Source organism: Corythoichthys intestinalis, chromosome 19 (assembly GCF_030265065.1).
Source record: "Corythoichthys intestinalis isolate RoL2023-P3 chromosome 19, ASM3026506v1, whole genome shotgun sequence".
NCBI lineage: Eukaryota > Metazoa > Chordata > Actinopteri > Syngnathiformes > Syngnathidae > Corythoichthys > Corythoichthys intestinalis.
Window position 1 is genome coordinate 36173330 of NC_080413.1, and position 20121 is coordinate 36193450.

Here is a 20121-nt window from a genome sequence, read left to right on the forward strand (position 1 = left end):
TACACAAAACTCCAAAAATGGGCTAGACAAAAGTATTGGCACTCTCAGCCTAATACTTGGTAGCACAACCTTTAGACAAAATAACTGCAAAAAAAAACTTCCGGTGTCCATCAATGAGATTCTTGGAATGTTAGATCATTCTTCTTTGGCCAACTGCTCCAAGTCTCTGAGATTTGAAGGGTGCCCTCTCCAAACTGCCATTTTCAGTTCTATTCGAATCAGGTCAGGACTCATTGCTCGCCACCTAAGAAGTCTCCAGTACTTTCTCTCAAACCATTTTCTAGTGCTTTTTGAAGTGTGTTTTGGGTCATTGTCCTGCTGGACGACCCATGACCTCTGACGGAGTGCCAGCTTTCTCACACTGGGCCCTACATCATTCTGCAAAACCTGTTCGTAATTTTCAGACTTCATAATGCCACGCACGCGGTCAAGCAGCCCAGTGCCAGAGGCACTAAAGCAACCCCAAAACATCAGGGAACCTCCGCCATGTTTGACTGTGAGGACCGTGTTCGTTTCTTTGAAGGCCTCGTTTTTTTCCTGTAAACTCTATGTTGATGCCTTTTCCCAAAAAGCTCTACTTTTGTCTCATCTTACCAGAGAACATTCTTCCAAAACGTTTTTGGCTTTCTCAGGTAAGTTTTGGCAAACTCCAGCCTGGCTTTATTATGTCAGAAGTGGTGTTTTCCTGGGTATCCTACCATAGAGACCCTTTTCATATTAGCCGCCGATGGATAGTACGGGTTGACACTGCTGTACACACGGACTGCGGGACAGCTTGAACTTGTTTGGATGTTAGTCGAGGTTTTTTAGTGGCCATCCGCACAATCTTTCGTTAAAATCTCTAGTCAATTTTTCTTTTCAGTCCACATTGAGGGAGGTTAGCCACAATGTCATGGGCTTTACACTTATTGATCACATTGCACACGGTAGACACAGGAACATTCAGGTCTTTGGAGATGGACTTGTAGCCTAGAGATGGCACATGCTTCCTCACAATTTTGCTTCTCAAGTCCTCGGACAGTTCTTTGGTCTTCTTTCTTTTCTCCATGCTCAATGTAGTACACAAAAGGACACAGGACAAAGGTTGAGTCAACTTTAAGAGTAAAAACATAAAAGTTGTATACAGAATTTGGAATTTTTTACCAAATCACACAATTTGGGCATAAAAAATTCCGGGACGGTGAGGGGCATAAAAGTCATATACAGAAATTGAAAAAAAATTACAGTTCCCCAGAAATTTGACAAAAACCTGCCCATTCATTTTTAATGGGAAAAAAAAAAATCAAAATGTATCTAGTCCTAGTTTTTCACCAAATCACAAAATCTGTAATCGTAAATGTCCCATTCACTTTCAATGGGATTTCCAATAGAATTTACATTGCATTGTTGCAACTGACGGCCATGTATGTCAAATCTGTTGATGCTAATGTACTTGGATTCCATTGACGCATCTGTGAGTCGATGCCATTGATGGCCATGGACGTCCAATTTTTTCCCCCATTCATTTTTAATGGGTAAAAAAAAAAAAAATCCCCAAATCAACAGGAAATGAACAGGTATTAATAAGACGTGTCCCCGAATCCATTGACGCTTATGGAGGGTGCTGCCATTGACGTCCATGGGCGTCCAAATTTTTTCCCATTCATTTTCAATGGATTAAAAAAAATGTCCCCAAATTAACAGGAAATTATCAGATATCAATAGGACATGTCCCCCAAATGTCCCCGAATCCATTGACATTTATGGAGGGTGCTGCCATGGACGTCCAAACTTCCCATTCATTTCCAATAGCATTTAATCTTTTTTTTTTTTCATTCTATTGATCCTAATGTACTTGGATTCCATTGACGCCTATGTAAGTCGATACCATTGACGTCCAAAATTTTTCCCATTCATTTTCAAAGGCAAAAAATTTTCCCCCCTAGATCAACAGGTCCCCTAGATCCCCGATTTCATTGACACTTATGGAGGGTGCTGCCATTGATGTCCATGGATGTCTAATTTTTTTCCCATTCATTTTCCATGGCAAAAATAAAATGTCCCCAAATCAACAGGAAGTGATCTGATATTGTCCCCGAAATGTCCCCAAGCCAACCTGGGCGGGGTTAAGATGTGTATCACCACAGAGCAAAGAGCCACAGTAATTTCTCCAGAAATTGCAGTTTCTAGTACAACCAAAGCATTTGTAATTGCAAACATTTTCTGGGAGAAATTAAGCATTATCTGACAGAATTGCAGGGGTGCCAATACTTTTGGCCAGCAGTGTATGTGTATGTGTGTATCCCAGCGTCCTCTTCATTCGCCCCTTGTGTTCCGACAGCTTTACGTGAGTGTATTTTGTTTTTTAAATAATGCACAACTCTAATTGTATTGTTATTGTGAAATATTCTAATTGCAACGTGTATTTGTTACTTGATGCATTTTTAAGAGTTTATGGAACTACTTCCAGAAGCAATTAATTTCTTAAGTAGAGGTACCACTGCATAGAAGAACCTCCACCAACAAAAGCTTAAGGATGAACTGAGACAAATTGGGAAAAAATGCGTACACAGAGTGAACAGTCAAGTGGTGCTCATTTATAGTTTCCCTCCAAGTAAAAATTCTGACCTTTATTGAGGACTTTTATTTTTTTGACAAAGTCACGATGAATCTCAGTACCGCAAAGAAAAGGAAACATTTTTCTAAAACACAATAACAAATCGGACATTTTCCTTAGCTAACGGAAGAGCATTCAGATGTGAAAACTAGTCTGGAAATGATGTCCCAATAATATTAAACCCATTTTCCAGTTGTAAAATTAAAAAATAAATGATTTCTTGCATTTTTACTCTCCCGGATGGCATTTTAACGGCCCACAGAACTGCGGAGACGTGTCACTCATCAGTTTAACAAGAGGGAAACTAAACAAGTCTATAAAGCTATACTTACAGGAAATACACGTGATTCATAGAGTGACGAAGGCACGTTCTAAAATTATGTACAGTAAAAAGGACTTTCTGTACACAAAGCATGCAATTTGTCTTTTTTTTTTTTTAAGTCAAAAGGAAGGAATATTGGAAAAGAAACAGGTGTTGGGGCATGAGGCACATTTCAAGACAGTGATGCTGCTCGTTTCCCCTTCGACGTCCTCTCCAAACAGCAAACAGAGTCCAGGAGTAGTCTGGTAGTTTTCCCTTCAGATAAGAGAGCGGCAAACCGACATTCTTGAATCCCCTCGACAAGCCGTCTCAGCAGGAAAAACTGTTCGACGAAAGGCACACATGCGCCCGTGTTGTGTACGTGTGACACTGCGAGGGGCTTGTAATACTGTGAGTGGGAGCAGCGAGGTATCCCCCCTCTCCTCCTGAAGGAGGGGGGAAGTTGCGTGAGGGGGGGGGAAAGGACCCCACAAAATGGGAGTGTTTAAATGTGAGGTATAATCCAACTGTGCCTGCTTTGAGGAAGAAACACAAGCTGTAAACAGTATCCAGTCAAACCTTCAGGAGGACAGCGTTCTGATTCAAGCAGGCGAAGGGTTGCTCAGAAGTCCCGTGGGAGGTCACACTCTTCACAGCGGTTGAGGGCCGGGTGATTGAAGAAGGTACAGCCGCTGCAGCTCCACTGCATCCCCTCGTCTTCCTCCTGCGCTGCCATGATCTTGCTGTCTGCTGAGGACATGAAAACAGGAACTTGTGATTAACTCATTTGCTCCCAAAAAACGTATACCGTAATTTCCCAAATATAACGCGCACATTTCCCCCCAAAATCAACTTGTAAAAATATGGTGCGCATTATACACGGGTAGAGGGATGGAGACAGAAATATATATGTATTGTATATACCGTACTATAAGTCCCACCTGAGTATAAGTCGCACCAGCCATAAAATGCCCATTGAAGAGGAAAAAAAACATATATAAGTCGCACCGGAGTATAAGTCGCATTTTGGGGGGAAATTTACTTGATAAAATCCAACACATAGAACAGATATGTCATCTTGAAAGGCAATTTAAAATAAAAATACAGTAGAGAACTACATGCTGAATAAGTGTACAGTATGATAATTAGAGATGTCCCGATCGATCGGGTCCGATCACGTCATTTTCAAAGTATCGGAATCGGCAAAAAAATATCGGCCATGCCTTTTTTTAATATATATATATATTTTTAATTAAATCGTTTTCTAATTGTATTTAACGTTACAAACATAATATGTTACACTCATCCAGAGTCTTTAATTTAGGCTGAAGGTAGGGTTATCAAATTTATCGCGATAACGGCTGTAATTAATTTTTTAAAAAACGTATCGCGTTAAAATATTTAACGCAATTAATGCATGCGCTGCACGACCCACTCATGCATTGTCGCGCTCAATCTGTAATGGCACCTTTTTACCTATATATAGAGATAAAAGGCAGCGTAAAATGAGTAGAGGGAATTTTGGCAGCCTTTGGAGCCTTTTTTTAATTGGCTAAAGCCTTACACTCCCTCTGCCTACGATTAGAAATATCATGGGAAGCAATGTGGGGAAGCAAGGTAGCAATTTATCTTATTCTTAACACCTTATGTTATTTCCCAACGCAGAGAAGATATATCAATTGGTAGCACTACGCACAGTCATGGTTCCACTTCCCATCATGCATTTGGGCATGGCTACAGTATCATTTACTGAAAAATCAACAAATACACTAGATGGCAATATTTAGTCACAATATACAAAGTCACAAGTCTTTCTATCCGTGGATCCCTCTCACAAAGAATGTTATGCCATCTTGAAAATTTATTGTCATAATAAACAAATACAGTACTTATGTACTGTATGTTGAATGTATATATTCGTCCGAGTTTTATTCATTTTTTTCTTAATGCATTGCCACAATGTATATGAATGGGAATTATTGGAATTGAATCGGGAGCAAATATCGGGATCGGCAGATACTCAAACTAAAACGATCGGGAGCAAAAAAACATGATCGGAACAACCCTAATGATAATGTTATATGATGCATGAACAACAAAATGCAAATGTGGCCGGTATGTTGACGTAACATAGCTATTAAAAGTTAAGATAAGATAACTATAGCATTGAGAACATGCTAACAAGTTTACCAAACCATCAGTGTCTCTCCAAAAAAACAAAATAACATGTGAAATGATATAATAATGTGTTAATAATTTCACACATAAGTCGCTCCTGAGTATAAGTTGCACCCCCAGCCAAACTATGAAAAAAACTGCGACTTATAGTCGGAAAAATACGGTATGTATAAAGACGGATTTTTTTTTTTATTGACAGGGCCCTGTTGTGTTGAAGAAAACGTATGCAGCGATCCATTGCCGACCATTACGGTACATGACGTCACCATTTTGTTTCGGTAATGCTTCACTCTGATCGGTCGAATGATTTCGTCTGCGTTAAATTCTGCTTTTTTCACTCTTCATAAAGCACAGAATTTAGTTTCTTGAAATCATTTGAGTCAACGTTTATTGCAACTCGGACCTTAACAAACGTAACACAGCACAGACTTCCTGTGTCCGTCAACTATATCTGTCCCTCGGGAAACTCAAACCCAAGTAACATTAGTTCCTCTTGTTACAGTAGCGATGCGCTCATTCCGATTTCGGTCCTCATTTTATTTTACCGTATCAATCCATGGAAGAAACATTTATTCATCATGATGAAACAACCAAGTTATACAGCAGCCTTTAAAAAAAAAGTCACATCTGTTTTGTTTTCTCCTGGATTTTGGTAAGTTGGAGAAGTTGTCAGATCATATTATTACCCTGTATATTGTCAGTTCACGGTAATGTTTTGAACTACCAATGTGCTATGCTTGTGCTGTGTTTCACCAATTAGAAAAATGACATTTCTGTATCTGTACACAAGCTCTGTTTCTTGTATTCTTCTATCTATTGGTGCTAAAATTAGGGTGCGCGTTATACACGGGTACAATAATTTTCCCTAGATTTTACAAGTAAATTTGGGGTGCGCGTTATACACGGGTGCGCCTTATATTCGGGAAATTACAGTATATACGTTCTATTTTTAATTGTTTCAGTGTCCCAAAAACGTATTTATACGTCTTTTACATTTTTTTTTTTTTTTTTGACAAGAAGCATCTCTAGGTTCTGTTGCATCTAAACTGCAATGCACAGTGCTCAAAACTCATTTTAAAACAATAAAACTGGCCACTGGAGGGCAGTAGCGCATTTTGTAAGAACTCATCTTGGGCCAAGAAAAGAAGTGAAGAAAAATAGTCAGGAAACGGAAGTTGGAGGGAAAGCCAAACTATGAAAAAAAACTGCGACTTATAGTCCGAAAAATATGGTAAATGACCTGAAAACCAAGAAAATCAACAGGAGGTGACTGAAAATCAGCAGCAAATGACCTGAAATGCCCCAAAATTTTAAATCATTGGTTGCCATTGACTGCCATAGACATTAAATCCAGTTAAAGTGGGAGGGATGTTTATCTGCTGCCACCCTCCAAGTTCAAATGAATTGGACGTCTACTAGTGATAAACTCAATTCAATTCACAGCACAGAGATAAAAAGAGCTTATTTTTGTGTTTATAAGGTGGGTGTTTATTGTGTTTATTATTATTAAGTGTTTCACAACAGAGATCCAAGCTGTGTTATCACACCAATGATCAATTAGAAACTAGAAAATGTAATTTCTGGAGAAATTGCGCGGGAAGCTTTGCTGTGCTGGTCGGTGTACTTGCAGTATAAGCACACACAAATACATGTACCGTATTTTTCGGACTATACGTCGCACCTCAGTAACCAGCGAAAAGTGCGCAATGTAAAGGAAAAAGACATAAGTATAAGTCGCACCAGAGTATAAGTCGCATTTTTGGGTGGAAATTTATTTGATAGAATCCAGCACCAAGAACAGACATGTCATCTTGATAGAGAATTTCAAATACAATAGAGAACAACAGGCTGAAGTTGTACGGTATGCTAACATTACATGACGCTAGAAGTTGGATTGGGCCTAAAAAAATCCAGCCCGAGCTGCGGTTATTAAAGCCCGACACAGCCCGAGTCCGATCAATTAACTTGATTTGCTGGCCCGAGCCCGAAAACCCCCCAAAATTTTAAGTTTAATTTGTAGGCACGAGCCCGGAAAAAAGAAACAACAACGAAATTTTACGTTTTATTTGTGAGGACTCAGAAGGAGGAGGAAATGCGGGGATGAGATGTGTGGTTGCGTTTTGTGTGATGAGGTGCATATATGCATAATGATAACAAATTAAAGCTTGTCTTTTGCAACAAATTCTCCCAGTTACACAAGACTGTAAGATGGATATTCAATAAACATTGATATCTTTTATATTTTCGTGTCTGTTCTAACAGGCGGATAGTGGATTTGACATTTATTTTAATCTCCTCGAGTTGGCAGAAAAAAAACTTTCCTCAATGTCTAAATAGTCTACATATTTTTATGATCATTATAAATGCATTTACACAACGAAATAACACTGGAAAAGTTTGTTAAATATATTTTTCGTATGAGACCAAAGCGCCACATTCTTTTACATTCAGCGAAGCCGACACAGGTTTCCGTATAACACCTTCAACAATCAATTTGAATCCTTTCCATATCCCACTCCTACCGCAGTTGTTTGCTTTTCAATTCCCCTGCTCTATATCGAAAAGGATGCTCGCGGAGGGTGCCGCAGGGCGCTGGGATGGGAAGATTGAAAAGAGAGCCACTGCGTTCACGTGCGCAGGCATGCACAGCACCTTCTCTGTTTTATCCAAATTATTTATCTTATTTGACATCCATACATCGTTTTTGTATAAATATATGAATATATATTTATTTTTAAAAAGTTAGCAAGACAGAAGTCGGCCCGACCCGACCGTAAATAAACACACATAAGTCGCTCCAGAGTATAAGACTCTGCCAAACTATGAAAAAAAAACTGCGACTTATAGTCCGAAAAATACGGTACACAGAAGAATACGTGTTGGTAGTACAAGTGCACTTAATTGTAGTACTATGGTTACTTGTACCACAAGTACGTGTTTTTGCATGTCCTTAACCTTGTAGTACAAGTACTACAGCTACGTGTAATTGCGTGTACAAGTACATTCAAGTACACGTACTTGTAGTAGAAGTTGAGTAAAATTAAGTACATGTTCGTGTAGTATAAGTAAACCAATTTTTAGCACAAGTGCACGACGTGTATGATTATCCTTGTCTTATTTCTGCAACCTTAGTTTATGAAGGCTACAGAGCTCTAGCAACCTGGAGGAAGACAAATTGGCTGTTGGTGGGAAATCCGTTGTAAACACAGAATCAAAACAATAATAACTTTTGTGAGCTGACAATCAACTTTCAAAACGGGAAAATCTCGGTTTTAACCATTGTGAATTAGAAGTATTTCCAAAAAATATGTTTCCTTACTGTCTACTGAAATATTAGTTTCCCCTACATAGAAAAGATTGTGGTGCACCGCCACACTAAAATAAAGCTGCCACCCATTGCAAATGACATTTTTTCCCCTTTTTTTTTAAAGATGCAATTTAATTTTTAATTCATAAGTTGTATAATTTCAAATGACATCTAAAAGAATATATATAGCCCATCATTTACGCAAAATTTGCCTTACGGCGTCTGAAATAGCACGTTAAATTCAAATTGTTCATTTACACGCCTTATTTTGGAAATCAGTTCTCTTGTTGTTGTTAACTCGTGCCAGAGTACATCAGCGCGGAGTCGGAAATAGATCAAATTTGCAGAAACGTATTTCAATTTAATGAAAGTAATTCTGATATACGCATGTGAAAGTGACCTTAATATGGACATCCACATAACGTTTAAGTTCTGTATTGCATGTCTTTGACCCGAATCGTCGCGTCCTAGCAAAGCACTTGTTCGTTACAGACGTCAGTTGTTGTAATTTCAGATGGGTTTTTCAAGTATTTTGGAAAAACAAAAGTTCCTGAAGAGGAGGGTATGGTAAAAAAAAGACTATTATTGTTGTGGCGAATGTAGACCGTTACGTTCAAACGTGAGGCTCACGCTCCCAGGTTTCTAATGCAATTACCTCTTACGTTGCGAGGAGTAGAAATAATCAAATGATTATGGCAAGCGTGGTATTTTAATGTTAAGATAACGTTTTCAAAAACTGAATGAGGCAAGATCACAGCTGGAAATGCAGATCAGGAAAGCGCACTAAGTCCAGGGAGGGAGAACTAAGCTAACAGGAAATCTGGCTGGGACACAACATGGAAAGAAATGGCAAAGCAGTCCTGGCTGTACCGCACAAATCAATGTGAGTATTAAGAATTGTGCAACTATTTTTTTTTTTTTTAATTAGTGCTGCCACATTTATCGCGTTAACGGGCGGTAATTAATTTTTTCAATTAATCACGTTAAAATATTTGATGCAATTAACGCATGCACGGAATGACCCGTTCATGCGTTGCCTCAAACAGTTTACAATGACGCCGTCAAAAGGCAGAGAAATGCGAGTGGACACAGGCGCTCATTGGACCGTGCCTTGTATTGGCTTAAGCTTTGACAACTCTTTCACAACAATTATAAGTATTGTGGCGAACGACGTGGGGAAGAATGACAGGAGACGAGCTTTTTCTTAACACGCTTAATTGAACACAACGCAGAACATACTCCATACCATTTGCGGCCACCACTGAGAGTCATGGTTACCCAACTTACCATCATGCATTTGGGCCGGAACAGTTAAGTCGCTACAATATCGTTTAGTGAAAGCACAACAAAAATAATACTCCTATCTCTCACAGGAGATGATTTTTTTCTTACCACGCATAATTGAACTCAACGCAGAACATACTTTATACCATTTGCAGCCACCACTGACAGTCATGGTTGTCCAACTTCCCATCATGCATTTGGGCGGAACAGTTAAGTCGATACAGTATCATTTAGTGAAAGCACAACAAAAATGATATTCCTATCTCTCAAAAAAATAATGTTCACAAAAAGAAAAGCGCTCAATGCAAAGAGAACTGGCATTCTCAATCAAATAGCTATGCAAAATACATATAAAACTTTCTCAGACTTTGCCTTGGCTAGATCTCTAATTAATTTAAAACTTGCCATAGACACCTTGTGGTGTATTTCAATCACTACCTTACGTAGTTAAAGACACTGTGGAAGAACGGCAGGGAGCCCGATGTGACGTCACCGCTCGGCGACATCAACAATGGCGAGCTATTAGTTTAGTTTTTGATTGAAAATTTTACAAATTTTATTAAAACGAAAACATTAAGAGGGGTTTTAATATAAAATTACTATAACTTGTACTCAAATTTATCTTTTAAGAACTACAAGTCTTTCTATCTTTGGATCCCTTTACAGAAAGAATGTTAATAATGTTAATGCCATCTTGTGGATTTACTGTTAAAATAAGCAAGTACAGTACTCATGTACAGTATGTTGAATGTTTATGTCTGTCTTGTGACTTCCATTCCAACAATAATTTACAGAAAAATATGGCTTATTTTAGAGATGGTTTGAATTGCGATTAATTAAGATTAATTAATTTTTAAGCTGTGATTAACTCGATTAAAAATTGTAATCGTTTGACAGCCCTATTTTTTATTAATCATAGTTGTATTGTTTCAACTTAAGTTACGGTGTTGAAAAAGGTTAGAAATTGGCATTATACTTATCCAAAAAATTACAAAACAGATGGCGAAATAAGTCATTGAAACTAATCATTATTTTTTTCAATATCAGTTTGCACTAGGGAGTAACTTTAAAACCATCAGAAAAGTAACTCCCACATAGACACTTCAGTTGATTTAATGTAATCTGTGAAACATGGGGTCGAAACAGTGTAGTCCTAATGGCTAATTCATTGAATGTGTATCAGAATATGGACCAGGTCAGCATGATGGCAAAGACTGCATCACTGACTGACGGGGAGGGCTATACCCTTGCTTGAGCCAACGGTCAGCTATTGCGTTGACAGTGCCTATCTCAACAATGAGAGCGATTTCTCTGCAATGAACAGAGTAAGACATTTGGTCAACTGTACAATGTCAGTTAGATATGCTTACAAGTCTTTATTTCCTTGATCTTTTTTGTTTTTTCTTGGGTAGGTGAAGACAGACCTGAGAAACCGGCTGGAGGGGGATAATCTGGCAGCATGCCTTACATTGACTATAAATGGACCACTGATTGCTGATTTCCCTTATGAAAGAGCACTCAAATAGTTTTTTTATTTTTTGCAAATAGGTTTTTGTCATTGTTCTTCTTGAGAAAAAAATTAATGTTAAAAAATATTCTTGTATGTCACGGTATGAAACAATTTCGCCGCACCACGCTGTCCGACTACAATGCAGCCCACCACCACAGTTTTAAAAAATCCAAGGGGGGAACCTGCATTAGGGCCATTTAAGGAGTCATTGAAGTGCAAATCTTACATAGTGCTACTTTACGTCAAAAAAAGAATTGGCCTAATGGCAGCTCGTTATCTAAAAAAAAAAAAAAAAAAATCTGATGTGATGTGAAATAATGATGATCTTGCCTAAATTTGAGCATGTCCAGTTGAACAAAATGCTCCCTGCATTATTCTGTTGTATGAATGGCAACAGGATGATAAGATCAACCCATAGACTGCAAAAATCTATTGACCTGACACTTCGTCATTCTTTGCTCGACGCCTTATCAGAGGGTGCCGAGCTTCATTTAGTAATTGCCGAAGACGGCACATGCTCATGTCGAATTTAAACTTGGATTTACTTACGAATGGATTTAACTACGCATACAAACAGGAAGGGTTGTCTCAGGAGTGATTTGCTCGAGGATTCAAGGTAAATATTATATTTTTCGTACCATTCGATTGAAGCATTTATTCTCAGGAATTTTCCTCTTTGTTTACACATGTACCTGACTAGCCTCATAGTTGGCAATATTTACGCAAAATAAATGCTACCTCTATGGTTTCTTTGCTTTTAACCGAGAATCGAGACTGTTTTACGTCCATATCTATAAAGAATTCGGGGATTTAAGCATTTATTCACAAGAATTTTCCCCAGAAAAGCTCCTTTCACACCAGGCGCCCGCTAGCCTCATTCGCTAATATAGTAGCATGGTACTTCGTCAATATACGTAAAATAAACGCTAACTTCACGGCCTCTTTGCTTTTAACCTAGAATTGGACTGTTTTACGTCCATATCTATGAAGAATTCGGGGGTTTAAGCATTTATTCACAAGAATTTCCCAGAAAATCGCCAGAAAAGCTCTGTTTACGTCAGGCGGCCGCTAGCCTCATTCGCTAACAGTATATAGTGGTATAATGATAATAAAGGGCTATTCTACTCTATAATAAGGTGTGATTGTATACAGTGTTGTTAATCTTACTGAAAAAAAGTAATTAATTATAGTTACAAATTACTTCTCCCAAAAAGTAATTGCGTTAGTAACTCAATTACCTGAATGTAAGAGTAATTAGTTACTTGGCAAAGTAATTGGTGATAATTACTTTTTTTTTTTTCCTCAAAAAAAAAAAAAAAAAAAAAAAAAAAAAAAAAAAAAAAAAACATTGGCCACACTATGTGAAGTTTTTTGTGAAGGTTTTTGGTACAATTGGCCCGAGCCCAATTCTTTACCCTAATTTACCCTTTACCCTGAATCAACTGTTAAAAGTTGTTAAAATTGCTCACATTATTGAATTTGTTCCCTTCTCTCTACTTTCGACATATGAAAGTTTTAAAACTGTTTCATCATTTAAAGATAGATTCAAGTCAAGATTTTGCCGATTTAGAAGTATTTTAGATAAAAAGTTACTTAGGTTCGCTAGGAAGGTTCTCTACAACAGAGCCGTCCTAAAAAGTCTACTGCTTTATGATGGTGGCTGTCTACTAACGCATTTAGTGCCATGCAGTGTTGTTAATTTTACTTTAAAAAAAGTAATTAATTACAGTTACAAATTACTTCTCCCAAAAAGTAATTGCTTTAGTAACTCAGTTACCTGAATGTAAGAGTAATTAGTTACTTGGCAAAGTAACTAGTGATATTTTTTTTTTCCTCAAAAAAAAAAAAAAAAAAAAAAAAAAAAAAAAAAAAAAAAAACAGGTCACACAATGTGAAGCTTAAAGGGCTTGGGGGACAATTGGCCCAAGCCCAATTCTTTACCCTCCACTTAACTAGACACAAGGGTATTGCGATAACTAGCTAGTAACCTTTGCTATGTGTGGAAGTCATTTAAAGTTGTGAATCAATCGTTAAAGTTGTTAAAATTTCTCCCGTTATTGCATTAGTTCCCATCTGTCTACTTTAAACATGTGTAAGTTTTAAAATTGTTTCATCATTTAAAGATAGATTTAAGTTAAGATTTTGCCGATTTAGGAGCATTTTAGATAAAAAAAAAAATTACTTAGGTTCGCTAGGAAGGATCTCTACATCAGGGCCTTCCTGAGAGGTCTACTGCTTTAAGATGGCGGCTGTTTACAAACGCATGTAGTCCTTAAAACATGTTGGCAATGCAGCAGTGTCTGTCATATGCATCTAGATCTATAATATGATATCTACCGTGTCATGTGGGCGTAGTTTGTCGGCTATGGCTGCAGTCAGGTATTATTGGAGCCATCTAGCATCGCAGTTGCAACGGCGTCTTCCCCACTCCTGCTCTGCTCTCGTCCCCGTGAGTCCGTTTCTCTCAGACTTTTTTTTATTCAACCAACTTAGTAACGCATAGTAACGCACGCCTTTCCCGCCTCAGTAACGGTAACGGCGTTGCCAAAATGAGAAAAGTAATTAATTAGATTACTCATTACTGAAAAAAATAACGCCGTTAGTAACGCCGTTATATTGTAACGCCGTTATTAACAACACTGATTGTATATAGAATTTTTTAATAATTTACATATTATTTATAATTGATTCTGCATTTTTTCCTTAAGTATTAAGTTTCTGTTGTTAAATTGAGTGATTTATTAGCTGTTGAAAACTTGCAGTAACTTAAAAAAAAAAAGAAAGAAAGAAAAAGGTTGCTATTTTGGTCAAAAACTCATATGATATGTTAAATTTTGCTATTGGTCCTGATAATATAGGTGATTATCTCTGCATTTGGTGATTTTTGTGCATCCAGTGTAAAGACTTTTATAGCCATTTTAAGTTGTGTTATATACGAAATAATAATCGGGATTTTGTAAGGGAGCGACTTTGAATTTTTTGATGCCGCTGCTCATGGAGACTCATATATGGCTAAGGTAGGTGCCTTTTATGGTTTTAGGTTGTTAGCAGCTTTTGTTTTGTAAATATTTGAAATTGAAATTTTGAAAATAGGCCCCCTACGACTCGGCCCCGTTTCCCGTGTCATGTCAATAGGTTATGAAGTCTATTATCAAACGTACAGTAATTTCCCTTGTATCAGCCTTTCTTTGCAAAAATCACCAGGATTTGGACACATATTTATAAATATTTTTTTTTCCATAAAAATAAATATATATATTTATAATTTAGAGACCAACTATGTAGAAAATTCAATCCTCCTCAACTTACCAATTGATAAAGTACTTTTGGGTTTTGGTGGAACAGGACCAACAAATCCAATGTTGTCATAGAAATTATGGCTGGGATTGAAGTGTGATCCTGTAAATAGATAAAGAGAAAGCTTTTAAGTTTTAAACTGCATTTATTTGGGGATTTGCATTTCTGGCTACAACATTTTTAATAGGCCGTAAATTAAATAACAAAAAAAAAAAAAAGAATATTTAAGTAGTTTAGTCCTCAAATAATTACTTTTACTTTTGCGAGCAACAATGAAAGCTAATCAAATAAACTAGAGGATGTCAATATACCTGTACACATATGCTTTTTAGAACATAAGGTACATCTCAATAAACTAGTCTCCTGTTAATTTTTTGACATTTTGACAATTTGGATTCATTGTAGGTCATTTCTTTCTGTATTGCACACTTATACCAAATATTTGGTCGATTCCTTTGTTTATTCATGTTTCAGTGCCATTGACGGCGCTACACGTTGTCTAGAGCTAGATGAGCTTTAACTTGCTGAGCTTCATTTTTTAAAATCATTTCCTGTTGTTTTTTTAAGAGCATTACCGGGTCACTTCCTTCACATTTTGGGGCTTTTTAGGTCACTTAGTCTTGATATCGGATCTTTTTTTGGGGTCAAAAACCATATGGCGGAAAACATAGAAAAGGCTGAAAATGCAGATTCTGGTCTTGCAACCCTCTTTAAAATAAACTGCTGTATTTTAAGCCAAAAGAACTGTTGCGTTTGATAGACCAATATGTCTATATGCTGCCATAGCAGATTCATGGCGCAATAAGCCCCCGAATTATTTTTAATTTGTCCGTTTTACCCTGGAAACCCCCGTTTATACACGTCCCGCAACTGCTTTTGTTTCAACCCAGCCATAAAACGAAGGTAATTAACTATATTTATTATTCAAAATGTTGGTCATTTTTAGCTTAGAATCATTAATTGATGTCTAATATTTTGTTTAAAAAAAAAAAAAAAAAAGACTTTAAAAAATTATTCACTCGCATATTTTAAACTTTTAAACAAATGACGTCACACTGAAAAAAATGGTGTCTGTAAAAAAGTCACGGATATCTACCTCATAACTATCTCTTAAATGTATTTTTTTTTTTGTTACTGTCGCATTTTCTCCAATATGTTAGATAATAAATAATCAATCAAACCAAAGAAAAATTGGGGAAAAAATGTTTAAAAGGGTAAATATATATATTAAAAAAAAAGAAAATCTTGACCACTCCTTGATCTCTGCGATTTCTGCATCGCGACCCTTGATATATTACCATGTTTCACCCATAAAATCCCCAAAAAATCCAGCAGTGTCTTGACACTCAGTGATACATATGCTACATGCAGTTTTTGGATCGAAAGAAGGTAAGTACACGGTAATATCTCGTCATGGCGTCTTTAATTCTGCTCTTTTATGCTTTGACCTCCAGATAGGGTTTCGCTGTTTTTTTTTTTTAAATGCCCTCTTGTTCAAATTTTTTCTTCCTCCAGAAAACAGATTTTAAGCTTTCCAATGATGTATCACACATGCATGTCGGACAATTTTGAAAGTTTGCCAAATTGGGGGTCTCAGAGCAGAACTTCAAGTCACCTATTTTCCGCCATATACAACTTTTGTATGCCCTGATTTCCAAAAATGTTTTTCGTGTAAATGATGTGAATCCGATAAAAGATGTCGGACGAGATACATTTTGAAATTTGAACTATTCTTTGTTTTTGCCACTGGAAAGGAGTGGGGCTCTTTTTGTCAAAAAAATCTGCAAATTGTATTATAGACCCCAATCACATGACGTCCCAACTCCGCCCCCCCCGACTGGAGTCGCCATATTGTCCGTCAGCTCGTCATGATTACACGTTACCGCTACCTACATGCCTCCTATTACGGCGTGTTTTTCTGCTCGTTAACATTAATAATCAAAATGGTGAAGGCGTGTGTGGCGGTTGGTTGCAGTAACAGAGAAGATAGACAGAGAGACTTAAGTTCTACCGTATTCTGAGAGACCCGAAGAGGAGAGCGATATGGACTGCTGCAATTCGACGAGAAAACTGGGCACCAAACGATCACCACAGACTATGTAGTAGTCATTTTATATCTGGTATGATGCATTTAATATATATTTACAGGGTTTTGGGCTGACAACCACAATTAAGATCATTGCGAGGCTAATCGCCGACAACATACAGTTTCAAATTCAAGATGTTTATTTCTTCCACCATCATTATTTTTTGAATAATATTTAGCTGGTACCAAGTGAAAGAAGCTGGCCTCGTCTACGGATCATCAGTGAATCAGTGGTGTCCAAACTTTTTGCAAAGGGGGCCAGATTTGGTGTGGTAAAAATGTGGGGGGCTACCTTGGCTGATTTACATAGAACAATATATATAAACAAATTTTAGCAAGCCCTTCTGTGTGTCACATTTGCTTTATTTTTTTTTTTTTAATTCATAATTTCAACAATTTCGCCTTTGTGGCGTTCTCTTTCGACCCTCAAGCTCTTGCGAAATACTGCTGCTGTGAAATTAAACTAGCTTCAAGTTGCTTTAATTTCTCGCTGCGTATCTTCCCTGTAATGTCGTACATGTCAGCGTGTCTTGTTTGGTAATATCGCGCCACATCGAACTCTTTGAAAACAGCGACTGTCTCTTTGCAAATGAGGCAGACACAGTTGTTGCGTATTTTATTGAAGAAAGTCCAATATCCACATCTGAAAATATTTTTACATAGAAAGATCTCCGTCGAGTACAATGGCTGCATGCAAGATTTGCGGCCTGAAAGTGTCGAGAGGTGGAGTTAAATCGGCTAGTTTCAATACCTCGAACCTGATAAAACTTTTACTGAAAGAAATTCCGCAGTAATTTGAGACCTGTTTCAAAAGTAAGGTTGCCACCTTCCAGAAATAGATTTTTATTTTCCCCCACTGAGACGGGCGTTCACGATTGGGGGTGAGAACAATAATCTACTTTTTGAATTTATTTGACTATGTTAGATCTGTTGATATCATTTTTTATTGGCATGCTAAGCAGGCACCATTGACTCGTGCTAGCTTAGCCACTCCGGAGCCCTGAAACTAACAGATAACAAACTGCACAGAATTTCTTGAAATCAATTCCACGGACTAATTGAACCCCCGCTAACTCAAAGATTAAACCTTGTGTCAAAAATTCGGAACTTCCCCTTTAATTACATGTAGGGCTGCAGCTATCGAATATTTTAGTAATCGAGTAATCGACTGAAAATTCTATCGATTAATCGAGTAATCGGATAAAACAAATATATTTTTAAGTGAAGAGCAATTATAAATATACATGAGAAAACAAGACATTTCATCTAATCTTGAACCATTTTCAGTCAATCAATGTCTTTATTTTCGATGTATATTGTTGAAAACAGCCAACAATTGCATCTCAGATGTAACTAGAATTTTAAAAAAAAAGACTAATTCACTGCTTTAAGATCTTATTTAAAAAAAAAAAAAAATATATATATATATATATATATATACATATATATATATATATATGTATGTATGTATATATACGTATATATACCTGAAAATGCCGTTACTCTTGATAACACGCATCTCTTAAAAGTTTGGAATTTTTCCCATGTGTTTCAACTGAATTTCTATTTGTGTCAAGCCATTTTTAAGTTCTAGTTAAGTTTTAAGTTAGTCTAAACTGTAAGTCCTGATAGGATTTTGAGTTTTTGCAGTGTTCAAAATAAATCTATGATAAAGGCTGTATTGGAGCACATTAGGGACCAGTGCTACTTGGTGTTTTATCCAGCAATGACTACTGAGCTAAAATTGATAGTTAATAAGCATTATTGAGTTTTTATTTTACACCCTCATCACTCCACAACGCTATGTTATGTTAAAGCCTGTGTGCGTGAGCTAGTGACAGTAATGTTTAGAGCTGGGAATCTTTGGGCACCTAACGATTCGATTACGATTACGATTCAGAGGCTCCGATTCGATTATAAAACGATTATTGATGCACCCCCCTCCTTTTTTTCCCTCTTTTTTTTTTTTTTTTTTTTTTTTTATGTTTTGTACATTTGTTCCAAAATTGTTCAAAAATACTCTCAGGCTAAACCACACTACTATTTCAGTATCAAGTTAACATGTAGCAGTAAACAAATATACAAAAATAACATTAAATAAAAAACTCCAGTCCCCATTCTGTATCAGCAGCTTTAAACTACATTCAATTAATTTCATGTTGTGAATCAACCGTTAAATTAGTTAAAATTGCTCCCGTTATTCCATAATTTCCCTTTTGTCTACTTTCGACATGTGAAAGTTTTAAAACTATTTTAAAGATTTAGGAGTATTTTAGATAAAAAGTTAATTAGGTTTGCTTGGAAGGTTCGCTACAACAGCCTTGCAGGGAAGTGTACTGCTTTAAGATGGCGGCCGTTTATAACGCCCGCATCTAGCTTTTTGTAGATGTGCTGCTAACACTACCAAATCTATATTGCATCTAGTCCTATATAAATGATATCCACCGTAACATTATATGGATGTACTTTGAAACAGCTTTTCGGCAGCAGTCAGGTATGTTGTTGTGTTTTTTTATCTCGTTGCATGAGTTGAGCTAGAGCCGTGAGTTGAGCATTGGCATTACCCAAGGGGCCGAGTAACGGGAAGCATGATGTTTAGCTACTCTCGCTCCGTTCTGTCCCGAAGACCGCGCGGCGCGCTGAGTGTTGTGTACTTCCGCTTTACTTCGCATATTTTAATAATCGGAATTTGGATGTTTGTGAATCGTTCTCGAATCTTCCACGGCCGAATCGCGAATAATCTAAGAATCGGAAATTTTGCACACCTCTAGTAACGTTAATCTTATTTATTAGCGTTTAGCGCTCTTTATTAGCGCTTAGCGCTCTACTGCTTTAAGATGGCGGCTGTTTACTAACGCTGCCCCGATGCGGCCGAGTCTGTCATTTCGCATCTAGTTCGACATACATGTGATCTCTATGAGACTCATCAGACGCTACCTGCTATCAACGTAGCATCGTGCGGGCTAGTATTTAGTAACGTCAGCGTCATTTCTAGCGGCTGTCGGCTGATGTGTGTTTTTTTTTTTTTTTTTGCTTCTTCCTCTGCGCACGTGACATCAGCGCGTTGTCCCGCATTAAAAGTAGTCCGAGCAAAACGTGATGCTTAGAGCTGTCAAAATAAACGATTACTCGAGGTGAATAAAATTACTCGGATCAGTTTTTAAACTCGAGTTACTCGAGTTGCTCAAGTATTCGTTTCAGCTCTAATTACATGCAATGACATTTTTCGGCCACCGGTGGGGCAGTACCCCCCCTCAATCCCTCAATCAAAGACCCATTATGGCCCTTGAGGACCGGTTTACCCACTCACCCCTGCTTTAATTGCTAACATAAGTATGAGTAAAAGTGGCTGCTCACTGGTTTTATTTCTGTCAGCAGTGATGCGCTCAGACGACCAATAAATCCCATGTTAGCAAACAGCTACAGGATGCAATTCAGGAAGAAGCAGTAGTTAACATTACAATAGTAGCACCTTGTCAGCATGTACAGGGAGGATGTGACAACCCCCGAGCTTGTAGCCTATCTGACCTCCAACACTCCAGACTTGTCTTCCGTACAATAA

The 20121-nt window shown here is 37.4% G+C and overlaps 1 protein-coding gene across 8 annotated transcripts in view; it reads right to left on the minus strand.

Moving 5' to 3' along the window:
• Window positions 1–2608: 2608 nt before the first annotated feature.
• The window catches only part of tab2 (TGF-beta activated kinase 1 (MAP3K7) binding protein 2), a 97300-nt gene continuing 79787 nt past the window's right edge, over window positions 2609–20121 (minus strand). For 5 of the 8 annotated variants that reach the window (XM_057822315.1, XM_057822316.1, XM_057822313.1 and 2 more), the window contains 2 exons: window positions 14486–14575; window positions 2609–3647 (listed from right to left, as the gene is read on the minus strand). In XM_057822315.1, coding sequence (XP_057678298.1) covers window positions 3520–3647; window positions 14486–14575 — 218 coding nt within the window. In that variant the 3' untranslated portion in view covers window positions 2609–3519. The remainder of the gene's footprint in view (window positions 3648–14485; window positions 14576–20121) is intronic. The other 3 variants (XM_057822317.1, XM_057822319.1, XM_057822318.1) reach the window with 3 other exon arrangements.